This window comes from Myxocyprinus asiaticus, chromosome 33, assembly GCF_019703515.2.
Source record: "Myxocyprinus asiaticus isolate MX2 ecotype Aquarium Trade chromosome 33, UBuf_Myxa_2, whole genome shotgun sequence".
In the NCBI taxonomy this organism is placed as follows: Eukaryota; Metazoa; Chordata; class Actinopteri; order Cypriniformes; family Catostomidae; genus Myxocyprinus; species Myxocyprinus asiaticus.
The window spans coordinates 15938902-15954516 of NC_059376.1; the positions used below are offsets into that span (position 1 = coordinate 15938902).

Here is a 15615-nt window from a genome sequence, read left to right on the forward strand (position 1 = left end):
TTCGCGCATGCGCTCGTCGTAAACCCTGCGAGGTATATAAGACGCATCCGGGTGTTTACGGTTCCCGATTGGCGACCCGTCGCCATAAGCCTGAGTTCATTTTGCTCCAATAAAATTTGGGTGAAAACCCATTCAGTCACCCGTTTTCCTCTTCAGGAGAGCGGTTAACGCCTTGTGGGGCGCAACACATCCCACGTCAAGGAAAAACGACGCGTTTCAAGGGGCGAGGCCCCGCTTTTTGGGCACCCTTTTTTTTGTGTGTTAGCACAGCTTTTTTTTTTTTTTTTACTGAGACATTTGGATTGTGTCTCTCAGTTTTCTCTCGGTTTGTTTGTGGTCAATATGTCGCCGTAATGGGGTCTCCGCGTTTGACAGAAATGAACAAGGGCCTTCGTCGCCTGACCCGCGCCAGCAACAACCCGTTGTTTTTCACTTTTACCCTGTTTCATGCGAGAGAGCTCGGAGACTCTCCCCCCAGAGTTCGGCCTCAACATGGAGAAAAATCCAAACGCCAACAACAGCAGCAGTACGAAGATCCCGCCCCGCTCCAGCTCGACAGGCCCGACTCCTGCAGACACTAAAACCAAAACAGGTACACCATCAGCACCTTATGGACATAAATGCACGGTTTTAATGGTCGAATTTGAGCTGTCTCTGGTTAGGAGAAAGGGTATGTCATGGTTGTGACGTACTTTTGTTTGTGTCTGCCGAGATGACGTAGCTCCAGCTAGCTTGATTGGCTGGCTACTTGCATTAGCAGTGGACAATCGAACAATATTAGTATTAAATGGCAAACAACTCTGTATACGATTCTCAGAATAACTATGAAACTATTAATATTGTCAGATTCAACCATTTGGTTGTCACATCCTCTTGTGTCAGTGAATATATCCACCTGATATAAATCCATTTCCGATATCAAAACTTTACTCGTTTGTGTCAACTTCCTATATAGGTAGACTGATATAAACGCACATTGAATTCTCCTAAATCTTTATCGACATGCCTAAGGGGAATGAATTTTTTCCTGCTCCTGTTTGTAGTAGATGGATGTTTCAGAATCATGGTCAGGATCTATTCTTGTCATCAAGGCTGCCATGTGATCAGAGGAAAAGCTTCAGTGGTTTAATGCCCTCTAGATTTTGGAGGGGCCTAAGAAAGCTATGAACATATCAGCATGAAAGCATTGTAGATAACCGCTTAAAACTGTTATACTGTTTACTGCCCTCATCTTAGTTTTGATAAATAATGTTTTGATGTAGGCCCATGAACCATAAGGAGTCTCTGCTGCTGGCTGAAAAGCTGTGTGTGTTTACACCCCCTTCTCTTATCATGTGGTCCTTCTGGAACACTTTAAGTTCAACATGTGACTGAATTGATGAAGTTAGGTCTGTGTTAATTATGTCAAAGTAGTGAAGGTGCTTCTCAATCAATTTGGCATGCATGCTAAGAACAAATTCACAATTCATGTGCAACAATCAGACTGTCTTATGTCAGATAATATTATTTTAAGGAGGTACAACAAACATGACATATCCTTGACTATTATTATTATTATTATCATTATTTAGTTCAATTCATATTTTATTAGCAATATTAATTGTAATAAACCGGGTTCTCCCTCATCCATTCTAGGAACTAGGCCTACATTCATTGTGTTGACAAGTAAAATGGTGTGCTATAAATTTTATGCATTTGACACTGTTCTTTCCTCTTTTATTTAGATGGCAAGAATAATGGGGGCTCAAAGCGCTATAACCGCAAGCATGAGCCCTCTTTTCCCAAGACTGAGAACTTTTCAGGCCCTCGGCGTTCCCAGCCACAAAAAAGCAAGAATTTTGACAAAAGACCCCCTCAGAGAGGTGGCGGTGGAAGTCGACAGTATGGTCTCGCTGGTGGTGGGAGAAGAGAAGAGGTGCGTTTATAAATAGATTTTGAGTAATAATTGAATACATTCTGTTTTTATGCTTCCATATTTCATATTAAATCGCAATGATCATTTTGGTTAATTGTCTACTAGGAGTGGGTAAAAAATATCGATTTTCCGATACATCGCGATCTTCATTTGAACAGTCTCGATATGGATACTTAATAGGGCTAGGTATCGATACAGATTTCCAGATTAGATACCGATTCACAAGCTCTCGATTCCGATTTTGATTCTATATTGATTCATATGAGTGTTTTTCAGGTATAATGTCCCTTTTGCTCACATATGAAATGCATTGTCTCCCAGCTAATTCTGTGAACTATACAAGGGACCTTCTAACTAGGTACAATATGAAAAATATTAATTTTACTAATGATATTTTCATTTCTGTAAACAGCATCTTAAGCGCATGCTAACGAGAGAGACTCGAATGGCTTCATCTCATCTGTGCTATGCCTGATTAGAATTAAATGTTTCTTTTTTTGTTGTTTATGATCAACAGCTGACTGTAAAGAACAGAAAGGGTATTAAAAGAGACATTATTCAGTGACAAATGGGTCACGTGTATCTCGTCTTTGGACACTCATGGAAAAGATCTTGCTGCTGAATACTCCACTACTATACTAAACAATTAATTTACTGGTGAGTGAAATCTAAACATTTACCAGCCAGCTGCCAAATATATACATTTATAGTCGCATATCGTGGAATTTAGTCTCATATGCGAGTGATTTTCCTCTCATTGTAGTGGAGGGCTGTAAAAGATCGGTCTTGGGATTTAAGAATCGATATCGAGATTGTTCAAATGAAAATCGCGATGCATCATAAAATGCATATTTTTACCCACCCCTAATTCTTTATTCCCAAGATCGATCTTTTACTCTATGCGCAACCCTCTACTACAATGAGAAAATCACTTTCCTTTGCAACTGAATTTTGCGCTATATGGCTAAAATGTGTTTATTTGGTGACTGGTTGGTAAATATTTAGATTTTATTCTGATTGTGTAGTATAGTGATGTATTCATCAGCGAAATCCTTTCATTGCGTGTTTAGAGTAAAAGTTGTTCCATGTAATGTGTGTCCAAAGATGAGATCCACCCAACCCATTTGTCATTGAATAATGTTTCTTTTAATACCCTTTGTGTTCTGTTGTCAGTTGTTGATCAAAAACAACAAAAAATAAAGTTTTTTGTTAGCACGTGCTCATTTACAGAAATGCTGGTTTTGTTAGAGACAGTGCTGGTTTAAGCACGTTCATACTTGTAAATATTACAAATTATGCAAAATGTAAAAGTAAACAAACGTAACAAATAATATATGAAAAATAATGTTGTTAATTGAATACATGCATTTGCTCATTTTTTAAAAAGCCAGAATGTGACCCAAATCATAAAAAACGAATAAAATATAATTTTTAAAATTAATATTTTCGTAATATACCTAGTTAGAAGGTCCCCTATATAATTAAGTGTAAGTTCAGATGTAAACAATAGGGACATTGTAACTGAAATATACCCATATTAATCTATATTGAATCAGAATCGAATAGAGCTTGTGAAACGGATCTGAATTGGGAAATCTGTATCAATGCTGTATCAACTGTAAATATGTCATTAGGTAGCAGAGACCCGCCGGGCAGAGTTTAGCCCTGCTCAGTTTGCTGGACCTAAAAAGATAAGTCTGAACCACCTGCTCAACTTCACGTTTGAGCCACGAGGAGGTCATTTTGGCTCTGGAGGCGATGGCCATTCCTGCTGGGGTCGCCGCAACAAGTGGGGTCACAAACACAAGCCCTTCAACAAGGAGCTTTTCCTACAGGCCAAGTGAGTACAAAACAACTCATGAAATAGAATTCTAAACTTCAGCTTGAACCATGAAACGATTATTTTAGGTTAATGTATTTTCCAGTGCTTATTGCACTAAGAAAAAGTACTAAAGTACTTTTTTTAAATTTTTTTTAATAAGATTGCGATACCTGCATTCAGCTAGTTTCTTAAATGTGTATTTTCCACAAGTTGCCAGTTTGTGGTAATTGATGATCAGGACTATCAGGCCCACTTCACTGATCCAGACACTCTGGTGGACTGGGACTGTGTGCAGCAAGTGGTGAGGATTCTATGCATTTAGTTCCAGTTCAGACCGCATGCTTCTTTTTACATACTTCCAGTGACTCGTCTGAAAACTCTTGCAGACACCAAATGTAAATGATTTTCTTCATGACATTTTATCTTTCTCATTCGGCACAGCGTATCAACAGTCATGAGGTGCCGTCATGTCCGATCTGCCTATATCCCCCCGTGGCGGCCCACATCACACGCTGCGGCCACATCTACTGTTGGCCGTGTATGCTGCACTACCTCTCTTTGAGTGAGAAGAGTTGGTCCAAGTGCCCCATTTGTTATGAGGCCGTGCACAGTGTTGACCTCAAGAGGTTTGTACAGAGATTGTGTAATAGGAATGCTTAGGTTAACTAAATAGATTGTACTGTCGTAGGTCTTTTTTTTGTCTGTGGTTCATGTTGGATCTAGTGGTTATTTATTTCAAGATTTTTTATAATTAGGCTTTGTAGATATTTTACTCAAGGAACCTTTGGAGACAATTTTAAGTGAACTACCATATTTTGTCTATATCATGCTATCTTAAGACATCAGAATCTTGATATAATGGCAGTTTTTTTTATTTTTTTAAATTAGATTTGAACAAAATTATTATTAATTTAATGAGATTTTTATTTGCTAAACACTGACGACATACATGGGAAGGCTAAATTTCCTTATTGTACTCAAAATTGCATGTGAAATTAAGACATATAGAGAAAGTTGATCATTTATTACATACTACTTCTCATGACATTCATTAATGTCTTTTTTCAAGGTACAGTGAAAACATTAATACTTGTTGATTTAAGTGTTATCCTTAATGTTGTAACTGAAGCCTTTCCTTGGCATCTTCCAGTGTGGTTGCCATGGAGACCCGTCAGTATGTGACCGGTGATGTAATCACCATGTGTCTGATGCGGAGAGAGAAAGGAACGCTGGTGGCTCTTCCCAGCTCTCAATGGGTTAAAGTCGAGGAGCCCATTAATTTTGGAGGTGGGATTTCTATCTCTGACATGCTGGTTTTGGCATGCATCTTTGCTGGTATTCATTTGACTGTTTTTTAAATTTCACATTTGATCAGGGTTTTCTTTCATTTGATGCAGATGAACATTTGAGCTCATACTCTAAGCTGCTGCTGGCGTCTTGGGAGCAGGTTTTGGGTTTGCTGGCTGAAGAGAGGGTGGCTCTCCAAACACAACTCAACCAAGAGAAAGACGACCCACAGGCCTGTTTCATACAAAGCGCCTTATTGCAGCTGCAGGTACAAGCATGCATTCACACTTGCATATGAATATATTAAATCAGTGTTTGAGAAGTTGCTTTGAAACTTTGCCAGGCTATGAGCTACTCAAAATTCATACTAGTTAAAGGGATAGTTCCCCCAAAAATTAAAATTTTCTCATTTACTCACCCTCATGCCATTCCAGATTTGTATGACTTTCTGTCTTCAGCAGAACACAATCGAAGATTTTTAGAAGAATATTTCAGTTCTGTAGGTCCATACAATGTAAGTGAAAGGGTGCCAAAATTTTGAAGCTCCAAAAACCATGTAAGGCAACATAAAAGTACTCTAGACAACTTTTAGGTTTTAATCCATATCTTCTGAAGTGATATGATAGGTGTGGGTGAGAAACAGATCAATATTTAAGTCTATTTTCCTTCACATTCACTTTCTCCTTCTGTTTTTGGTGATTCACATTTTTCATGCATATTGCCCCCTATTGGGCAGGGAGGAGAATTTGTGACACAAAATTACTTAAATATTGAACTGTTTCTCACCCACACCTATCATATCATATCTGAACATATTAATTTAACCACTGGAGTCATGTGGATTACTTTTATGCTCCCTATATGTGGATTTTGGAGCTTCAAATTTTTGGCACCCATTCACTTGCATTGTGAGGACCTACAGAGCTGAAATATTCTATCCTCTATCTAATATTCTTCTGCAGAGCACAAATGAAAGTCATACACATTTGGGATGCCAGGGGGGTGAGTAAATCATGAAAGAATTATCATTTTATCACTTTAAACATTTAAGATACACTTTTGAAACAAATAGTTAGCTGCATTACAAGTTATTAGGTTAAGTATGGTAAGTATTTATAGGGCACAAAAACTGAAAGAATCCAGTTCAGATTATCTGCTGGACAAACTAATAAAACTGAGGTTTAATTTACTTTTTTAAATGTTTTATAAAACTGGAATGAAATGGACGAGACATTTAAAAAGATTTTTTTTAAATTATATATAAAAAAAAAAAAAAGTCGAGTACCATATTTTCTGGAAATAAAGTCACACCTGAATACAAGTCACACCAGGTCAAAATCCTGTTGAGAGGAGAAAAAAAAAACAGAAGTCGCATCTGTGTATAAGTTGCACCAACCGAGGTTACATGCGGCAGTGGCCCGACCTCATTTCAGGCGCTCGGTAGCATGTCAACAATCGCTCCATGAAGATTGTGCCTGGATCTACACATCGAATTACGTTTTATTTGGGTTTGTTTTAATCGGGAGCATTTGCTTAAAGTAATCCTTTGTAATAGTTTATCATATTCAGTTTGTTTCATGAAGAAAAAAAAAGTGACAGATCAGCCAAATCTGTTGTAACTCTGTGCTGTATACAAATAAACAGCTTTTAGCCATTTAGAATAAAACAATATGCCTGTTGAATTCTATTAATTAAAGTTGCGACTTTCTATCAATGGATACCTCTGATATTTGCAGCCCTCTTTGCAATGTATTAATTATCTGGTTCACTGAATATTTTTGTTTTTTTTTTTGGGTATGTGAGGAGTTGCGTTTGACAGAGGTCTAGAGGTTTTTAGAACAATGTTACGATGACAGAATATTTCAACTGATAGCATAAAATACACTCAACAGACAACATTTAAAATGCTACTACCATTTATACGACTTATGTTTTCATCTGTTTTTGTGTAAGCATGTGTTTTTGTGTGCAGCATGTTTGATCGGCTGACATCCGTTATGTATAAATGATGTATATAAGTCGTGTCGGACTATTAATTACAAGACCTTTCAGATGATGAAAAAAGAAAACGCGTCTTATTCCGGAAAATTCGGTAGCTACACTACCTGGAAAACGGCTTTGCTATGATGCTTAGTTGAGTAGCTATGTTACTCAATTTAGTGTGTTAGTGTCACAATGTTTAGTTAGTTACTCTCCAACATTGCACGCAAACATGTAAACCTCACAATCTAAACCTCATTCAATCCCTAAATCAACAGGAGCGAGAGGAGGGTCTGCTGAAGTGTCGCCATAAGAATGGAGGCTCTGTTGATGAGCCAGACATGAGGAAACTGTCTCTTATTGAGCACTCCTCTCCAGAGATCACACCGGCCAAGAAATTCACTCACTCCAAGGTGAGTACAGACACCTCTTCCATTAGTACACCTATACTACCATTTGTGATGAGTATGACCATTTAAATGCTTAATACATTGTCCCTCAACCCATAGAGTAAAAGGAATGACATCTTTTGGATTTAAACTACCGTTAATCAGTTGTTCTCAGCTGGTGACTCACAGGCCTGTACTGAGAGTTTTGAACATCGGGGGAAATCAATGTTAAGTTATAACATAAAATTAAAAAATAAAAATAAATTTCAAATGTATGCATTGAGCAAAATGAAACCATTTGCTAAAAATTGATTTTTCACAAGCTATGTTAGGGTGGGTGGGTGGGGGTGTGTGTGTGTGTGTGTGTGTGTGTGTGTGTGTGTGTGTGTGTGTGTGTGTGTAATATATATATATATATACATACATACACACACACAAAGTTGTGCTCAAAAGTTTGCATACCCTGGCAGAAATTGTGAAATTTTGGCATTGATTTTGAAAATATGACTGCATGCAAAAAAACTTTTTTATTTAAGGATAATGATCATATGAAGCCATTTATTATCACATAGTTGTTTTGCTCCTTTTTAAATCATAATGATAACAGAAATCACCCAAATGGCCCTGATCAAAAGTTTACATACCCTTGAATGTTTGGCCTTGTTACAGACACAAGGTGACACACACAGGTTTAAATGGCAATTAAAGGTTAATTTCCTACACCTGTGGCTTTAAATTGCAATTAGTATCTGTGTATAAAGTCAATTAGTTTGTTAGCTCTCATGTGGATATACTGAGCCATGGGGAGCAGAAAAGAACTGTCAAAAGACCTGTGTAACAAGGTAATGGAACTTTTTATAAATATGGAAAAGGATATAAAAAGATATCCAAAGCCTTGAAAATGCCAGTCAGTACCGTTCAATCATTTATTAAGAAGGGAAAATTCAGGGATCTCTTGATACCAAGCCAAGGTCAGGTAGACCAAGAAAGATTTCAGCCACAACTGCCAGAAGAATTGTTCGGGATACAAAGAAAAACCCACAGGTAACCTCAGGAGAAATACAGGCTGCTCTGGAAAAAGACTGTGTGGTTGTTTCAAGGAGCACAATACGACGATACTTGAACAAAAATGAGCTGCATGGTCGAGTTGCCAGAAAGAAGCCTTTACTGCACCAATGCCACAAAAAAGCCCGGTTACAATATGCCCGACAACACCTTAACACGCCTCGCAGCTTCTGGCACATTGTAATTTGGAGTGACGAGACCAAAATAGAGCTATATGGTCACAACCATAAGTGCTATATTTGGAGAGGGGTCAACAAGGCCTATAGTGAAAAGAATACCATCCCCACTGTGAAGCATGGTGGTGGCTCACTGATGTTTTGGGGGTGTGTGAGCTCTAAATGCACGGAGAATCTTGTGAAAATTTATGGCAAGATGAATGCAGCATGTTATCAGAAAATACTGGCAGACAATTTGCATTCTTCTGCACGAAAGCTGGGACACTCTTGGACTTTCCAGCATGACAATGACCTTAAGCACAAGGCCAAGTTGACCCTCCAGTGGTTACAGCAGAACAAAATAGGTGTGCCAAGCTTGTAGCATCATACTCAAAAAGACTTGAGGCTGTAATTGGTGCCAAAGATGCTTCAAAGTATTGAGCAAAGGCTGTGAATACTTATGTACATGTGATTTTCTTTCTTTCTTTCTTTATTTTTAATAAATTTGCAAAGATTTCAAACAAACTTCTTTCACATTGTCATTATGGGGTATTGTTTGTAGAATTTTGAGGAAAATAATGAATTTAATCCATTTTGGAATAAGGCTGTAAATGTGGAAAAAGTGAAGCGCTGTGAATACTTTCCGGATGCATTGTATATCAAACCTAATTTTATAACTGTCAGTTTCCTTTTCAACATATGTAATGGGTAATACTTTTGCATATTGTTGGGCCTCTGCATTTCTTGTAATAGTAATAAATCCCAATTAAACAATTGGACCAAAATAATTTTGGGGACTGTGTTGAGTCGCCACTTTGTCAAATGTAAAATCTGGGTCCAGAAGCAAAACCAGTTGAGGACCACTGCAGTTAATATTACTGACCCTCATTTAATTTAACGTACTGTGTCCAAACCCAGCCCGTTCTACAGTATGCCTCAGCATTTGATGATGAGATTCAGGAGCTCCACGAGGAGCCAGTGGAAGAGACACCTGCTCAGAATGTTCCTGAGGTAGCTGAAGAGATTCCTGAAGAACCAGTGAATGACAACCCTGTGGAAGAGACCCCTCAGACCAGTCAGAATGAGATGGGCCCAATGCAGAACTCTCATCATGGCCCATTTTACTACTTCTATCAAGGTTTGTGTCAGCTAATTTGTAATGATGCTTAAAATTCTACTATTTTATTTTGTACACGGAACATACCAGCTCTATGTATATGACTGTTATATGTCTCTCTCGTGCACATACAGCTGAGGACGGTCAGCAGATGTTTCTGCACCCAGTGAATGTTCGCTGTCTGCAGAGAGAGTATGGAAGCCTGGAGAATAGCCCCCAGTCTATAACTGCTACTGTAGTGGAGATTGATGGACAGACTGTCACTGAGGTAAACGTGCAACTAATTTAATACACCCCTAGTCTCCTAGTATTGCAGATAAATGCATATCTTGTACTTGGGTGTGTTTATAACCATGCTTGCAGGATCAGGTTTTGAACTCCATTAGTATCACTTACCATGAAGAAACAAAAATGTATTTATTTGTAGGATATTCGTCGTCGGCATCGTTACCTCTCTCACCTGCCCCTCACATGTGAGTTCAGCCTCTGTGAGCTCAATCTTCAGCCACCGATTCTCTCAAAAGAGACCCTGGACAGCTTCTCAGGTACATGAACACACAAACACCCCTTATTCAACCCCATCTTAAACCTAACTGCTAAAAGAAATAATAGACAGCTGATAGGCAAAGTGTATGTCTCATTCTGGCAGATGACTTGGAGAAGCGGAAGCGTCTGAGGCAGAAGAAAGTGAGGGATGAAAAGAGAAGAGAGAAGAGGATTGAGATGGAGGAAAACAGGAAACAGGGCAAATGTGAGAATTAAGCTCCCCATGACTCATATTTCTGAGGAAATTTGGCAACATTTTACAAATGTGTCAGAGTAGAACATTAATGAACTCTGTCCTGTTTTTCTGAAAGTTTAAAAAATAAAAATATTTTGTGCTCTAGTAAATATGTGCTTTTTATTTATTTTATTTTTTTTGCTCACCATTGGCTCAATAATGAGAAAGGAGAGTTTTTGTCTGTCTGTTAGATCCAGATGTGCATATTGGGCTGGAGAACCTCCAGCAGTTTCCTGCTTTTGGATCCCCACCTCAGAACAGTCCAAGATTTCAGCCCCCAGAGTTCCTGTTGGGACCCCCCTCACCTCTGAGCAGCAGCCCGTCCTCTGGTAACACAAACACATTCACTTGTATTGCTCTGTGGTTATTATTATTTTTACCATTTATTGCTTTATTCCAGATGGAGTGATGTTCCCTTATCTGAGTGAGCACAGTCCCTGTCTCAGTGCAGCCGGTGTGGAAGAGGACTCTCACTGCATGTCCTTTGCTCAGGTTTGACTGCAATTTTCTCTGAAATGGCTGAAAACACTCCCATTCAAACATGGACTCTGGTACACCAAAGGCACTTGTGATATTTGCAAATTGACTGGGCCTTCAGACAAATGTTAAAATTAGCTGCTTCATCAGTGACGGTAAGCAGCATGTGTGTCTTACACAATTCTGGATTTTCTGCAAAGCACAATTATTAGCTAATATTTTCACTTGGTGTCACCATTGCCCTGTTCTGGGCTTGAGCTTAACTTGTATTGAACCCGTAATATTCCTTTAACTTTTCTTGCATCAGGCTTATTTTAAAGAATCGTGAGCAAAACTGTGAGTTCAGTATCGTGAACAGAATTGTGAGATGAGTGAATTGTTACACCCCTACTATACAAATTTAGCAGTGGGATTTGGTGGGCATGGGTGCTGACTGTTACCTACTGGACCTACCACTGTGTGGACCAGGTTATTATTGTATACTAAAACTTAATGAAAACTATTGATATGAAAATTGGCAAAATACAAAACGCAGTTAAAATAAACACCAAAATAGTCATTTAGTAGCCAATGAACTCATTGTTTTCATCTTAACATGGAGGTGAAATTGTTTTTATTACTCTTTAGCATTAGTATTTCAGACAAAGCAAAATCATGACAACTTTGGGGTGGACCCCCTCATAGTTCTGTGTCTGCATACACCTTGAAAAATGAGTGGTAGTCTTGAGAGGTTTGAGTGTCAAAAGCAGGTAGCCTAACTTGTGACTCTTCTGGTAGATGCTGAAAGATGGGAAAGCCCGTGTGGATGCTGGGCCTAAAACAACCACAAAAAAAAGTAAGCCCCATGTCAGCCTAATTATTTTATTTTTTTGGATGTTAGATTTATTTCCTTTTGGCTAACTCCGAATATCTTCTTTTTATACTGACTTGACCTGTGTTTTTCTCCAAAGTGTGTGCAGACATGTTCCTGGCCCCTCCATCAGCAGACAGTGATGGAGAGAGTGATGGCTCTGATCGAGTCCCAGTACCCAGTTTCCAGAACTCTTTCAGTCAGGCCTTTGAGGAGGCTTTGTCACAGCTGGATCATGGAAATCAAACCCCAGCGCACACTTTACCCATCCCCGGTGAGTTTCCCATTCTCTATCCTGCTCAATGTGTATGTGTCTGTTGTGTAGTTTGGGGAAGCTACTTTTGAAATGGTAGCTTTGCATCATTTACATAATTTAAAGCTTCAAGTATTTGGTTTTTGACAGTAATTATTATTTGTTTTTGTTTTTTAGAGGAGAAAGGGGGGAAGAAGAAAAAGAAAAAGCAGAAGCTTCTGTTCAGCACCTCTATGGTTCACACAAAGTAAACAGCACTGAAATTCACCCTTGACTCCTGTCACTGTCTTCAGCCTTATTCCTTCCCATCTGCTTTTTATGTTTCATTATGTCCCTCAATAGACCTTATTCACAGTGGTGATATATTTGATTTTTGATGTGAATGAAAACTAGGCTGTGAGGGATAGACATACAGTCTCATAAATGGCATCCAGTGTATATAGCTCCTAGATCACATCTAATTTTCCACATCTCAAGTTTTCTGGACTTTTTGGTCAACTTTTTTATTTTCTTCCAGTGTTTTGTCAGTGGAAAAACACTGAACAACAGTATAACCCATTTAAGAGACTGTTAGTCTATTCCTCACAGCCCCGTTTTCATTCTCGTTTAAAAATATAAAAGATGGTACTACTGTAAACAAGGTCAATAGCAGCTCAAAATTAGATGGCAACAGTGAGTGTGCATACAATCGACTCAGTATTATAGACCAATCCCCAAAGTTGTCCTAACTCTCAGTGTACTCTAAAGTAACCATTTAAAGAGCTCTACATCTAGTGACATTTGACATGGCACTGTAGTTTTAGTGCCCAAATTCCATCAGAGAACACTTTCTGGTTATGGGTTGCTATGATATACTTTGGGGGGGGGTCCTGAGATAGCAGTCAGCCAGCTGCAAAGACATTCCCCCCCCCCCCCCCCACACACACACACACACACACACACACACACATTGATACGTTTTAACCATATATCTGAGACACCTGTAGTACTACAAACCAAACCTTGAAGCTTTGAATCTGGGAATAAAAATTTGTGTGCTCGCTGACAAAAAACTACAACATGATCTAAAATTAGAAGAATATGCAAATTAATAACCTTTGGCAGGATTTATGCATTTGATTTATTGCTTTCAGTCGCATGCACAGAAAAACCATGCCGATTTTAACTGATTTATACTTGATTGTTTACACACCTTCACCTTTTTGTCGGGATTATTGTTCTGTCACATTGTATTCAGCCGACTCTTACCAGCAATTTTCATCTGCCCAACATGAGAACTGCCTTTCACCATCAGGACATTTTTCACAATGCATAAACAAGTATATGAGCCTCGTCACAAATTATAATAGCTGCAATAGCTGAATACTTAGTGGGCCTTTAAGCACTTGTCTATTAGTTGGAAGTTCTAATAGTCAAGTCCATAATATTGTATTAAATATTAAAGAGGTGCTAACTCCACTGCTTATGTGTTGAGTGAAGAGAATGTAAAGACAAAGAAAAGGCTTTATGAAATGTTTTGAGGGTTTACTTTTTCTCTTTATTCTCTTTTTTTTAAAAACTTGTGATTTTAAGACCCTGCATACAGAATAATTTGAAATGAATAAAGGATTATGCACTGGCATTGTGTTGGTCTTTTTTAAATATATATCATACCACAACATCTTAGCCATTCACATTTCTGTACACATGTAAATATGATACTAAATGTTTCAAATGAAAATTCTGATTATAATCAAATAAATGATATTGTAATACAATTTTGATTACAAGTGTCAATACAAGTTTACATTGGTTTTAATGCATAATTAATTTATCTATTATGTTCAGAAAGTCCAGTTAGCAGGAGTCTAATGGAGGTGGACTCAGAATTTTTAACATTTTTTTTTATCTTAGACTTTCACTGATACTTAATGACGTGAATGCAATATCATTCAAAAAATAGTTTCCAGTTAGCAATGCCATTGAAAAAAATTAACTGTCAGCCATGATTAATTAAATCCATGTGTGAAAGTGTACAATAAGATGGTGGTTACAGAGATTAAAGGAATATTCCGGGTTCAATACAAATTAAGCTCAGTTGACATTAATTACAAAAATATATAATTTTGACTCGTCCCTCCTTTTAAAAAGCAAAAATGGAGGTTACAGTTACAATGGAAGTAAATGTGGCCAATTATAGGAGGGTTTAAAGGCAGAAATGTAAAGCTTATAATTTTATAAAAGCACTCACGTTAATTCTTCTGTTAAGACTATTATTTGAGCTGTAAAGTTGTTTAAATTGTCATTTTTACAGTCATTTTAGGGTTTGTTGACTACATCACTATGGAGTTGTAAAATTGGCTATAACTTTAAACAGAAAAGGTTAGTAAGTGATTTTATCACACTAACATCATGTTTACATGCATATTATGTTTTGTAGCTATACTTTTGAAAAAGTGAGAATTTCAGTGTTTAAAAATTGGCCACTTTCACTTCCGTTGTAAGTGCCTCACTGTTTTTTTTTTTTTTTTATAAAGAAAAGGATTGACGAGTAAAAATACATTTTTTTGTGGTAATCAATATTATGCCTCAAATGCTGAGTTTAACTTTTATTGAACCTTTAATATTCCTTTAAGAGAGTAGTATTCGGCTGGTCATGTGATTCTAACATGGCAGCCCCCATGAAGGGACCCTCAAAGAATAAGACAACTTTTTTTAATGTTACTGTAGTCACTCTCATGTGAGTGCTCATGATTTTATACATATGTTTCAAAATTACTATTCATTACTTTAGGAGTAAAACTTAAACGAGGAATAAATTACTGAGTGCACCTTTAAGTGTGTTGGAGATACATAAGATGCTTTTACAACAGTATTGAAAATGGTTCAATTTATGGTACTCCGCCAGACGTGTCCGATGTAGAGGTCTGCAACCTGACACAGTCACACAGTCTTTGATACGGGTCGGGTTTCATTTTAAGACCTGTGCAGATCTCTAGTCCAATGTGCGACCCCCTTTAAAGCGAACACCACGATGTGACCCTTACATCCACTAAAATGACAAGTGGTTATATAACAGTTAAGAAGACACATATATTCTTATGTTAAACAGCAACAGTCATTTAACTTATGGGTTACAAGTCTGGAGAAATATATTAATTTAAATATATAACAATGCATAAAGGGAAGTAGATCAATACATAAAGTAGACACATGAATATTATATGAATGTATATATGTGGCTGTAAGGTTATTTATTGTACATTTATATGCATTTACACAAGTATATTGTGTGTCATCTTGCACCCCGTAATCAGCGAGACTCAAGCGTCATCTGTGTTTGATGACATTGCAGGGTATTCTAAATTAACTAATTTTGTCAAGTGAAGTGGACTTCAACAGATATCCCATACTCCATGAGTAGGGAGCAGTGAACACTGCGTAGGGACACTGCGGATTGGAATGCACCTACTGTCTCTTTGGCGCCATGAAAATTCCTGTTTGTTTTCAGTGACCCATTTAGATCCCGCCCACCAACATTACTC

At 37.8% G+C, this 15615-nt stretch overlaps 1 protein-coding gene across 1 annotated transcript; it reads left to right on the top strand.

Annotated features, from left to right (window-relative positions):
- Positions 1-68: 68 nt before the first annotated feature.
- LOC127424632 (RING finger protein 10-like) lies at positions 69-13712 on the top strand. Its single transcript, XM_051669986.1, has 17 exons — positions 69-592; positions 1725-1915; positions 3550-3755; positions 3948-4038; positions 4179-4363; positions 4888-5024; positions 5135-5292; positions 7283-7417; positions 9532-9751; positions 9865-9998; positions 10158-10275; positions 10380-10481; positions 10703-10840; positions 10912-11003; positions 11766-11823; positions 11939-12112; positions 12269-13712. Exons 1-17 carry the CDS (start codon positions 448-450, stop codon positions 12340-12342), a joined length of 2358 nt encoding a protein of 785 aa, XP_051525946.1. The 5' UTR covers positions 69-447; the 3' UTR covers positions 12343-13712.
- The last annotated feature ends 1903 nt before the right edge of the window (positions 13713-15615 follow it).

Bases quoted from the DNA above. Each gene is read 5' to 3' on its own strand.
- LOC127424632 (XM_051669986.1), top strand. From the start codon at position 448: ATGCGAGAGAGCTCGGAGACTCTCCCCCCAGAGTTCGGCCTCAACATG. The intron at 593-1,724 runs GTACACCATCAG...TCTTTTATTTAG, and splicing joins AGACACTAAAACCAAAACAG to ATGGCAAGAATAATGGGGGC. The intron at 5,293-7,282 runs GTACAAGCATGC...CTAAATCAACAG, and splicing joins GCGCCTTATTGCAGCTGCAG to GAGCGAGAGGAGGGTCTGCT.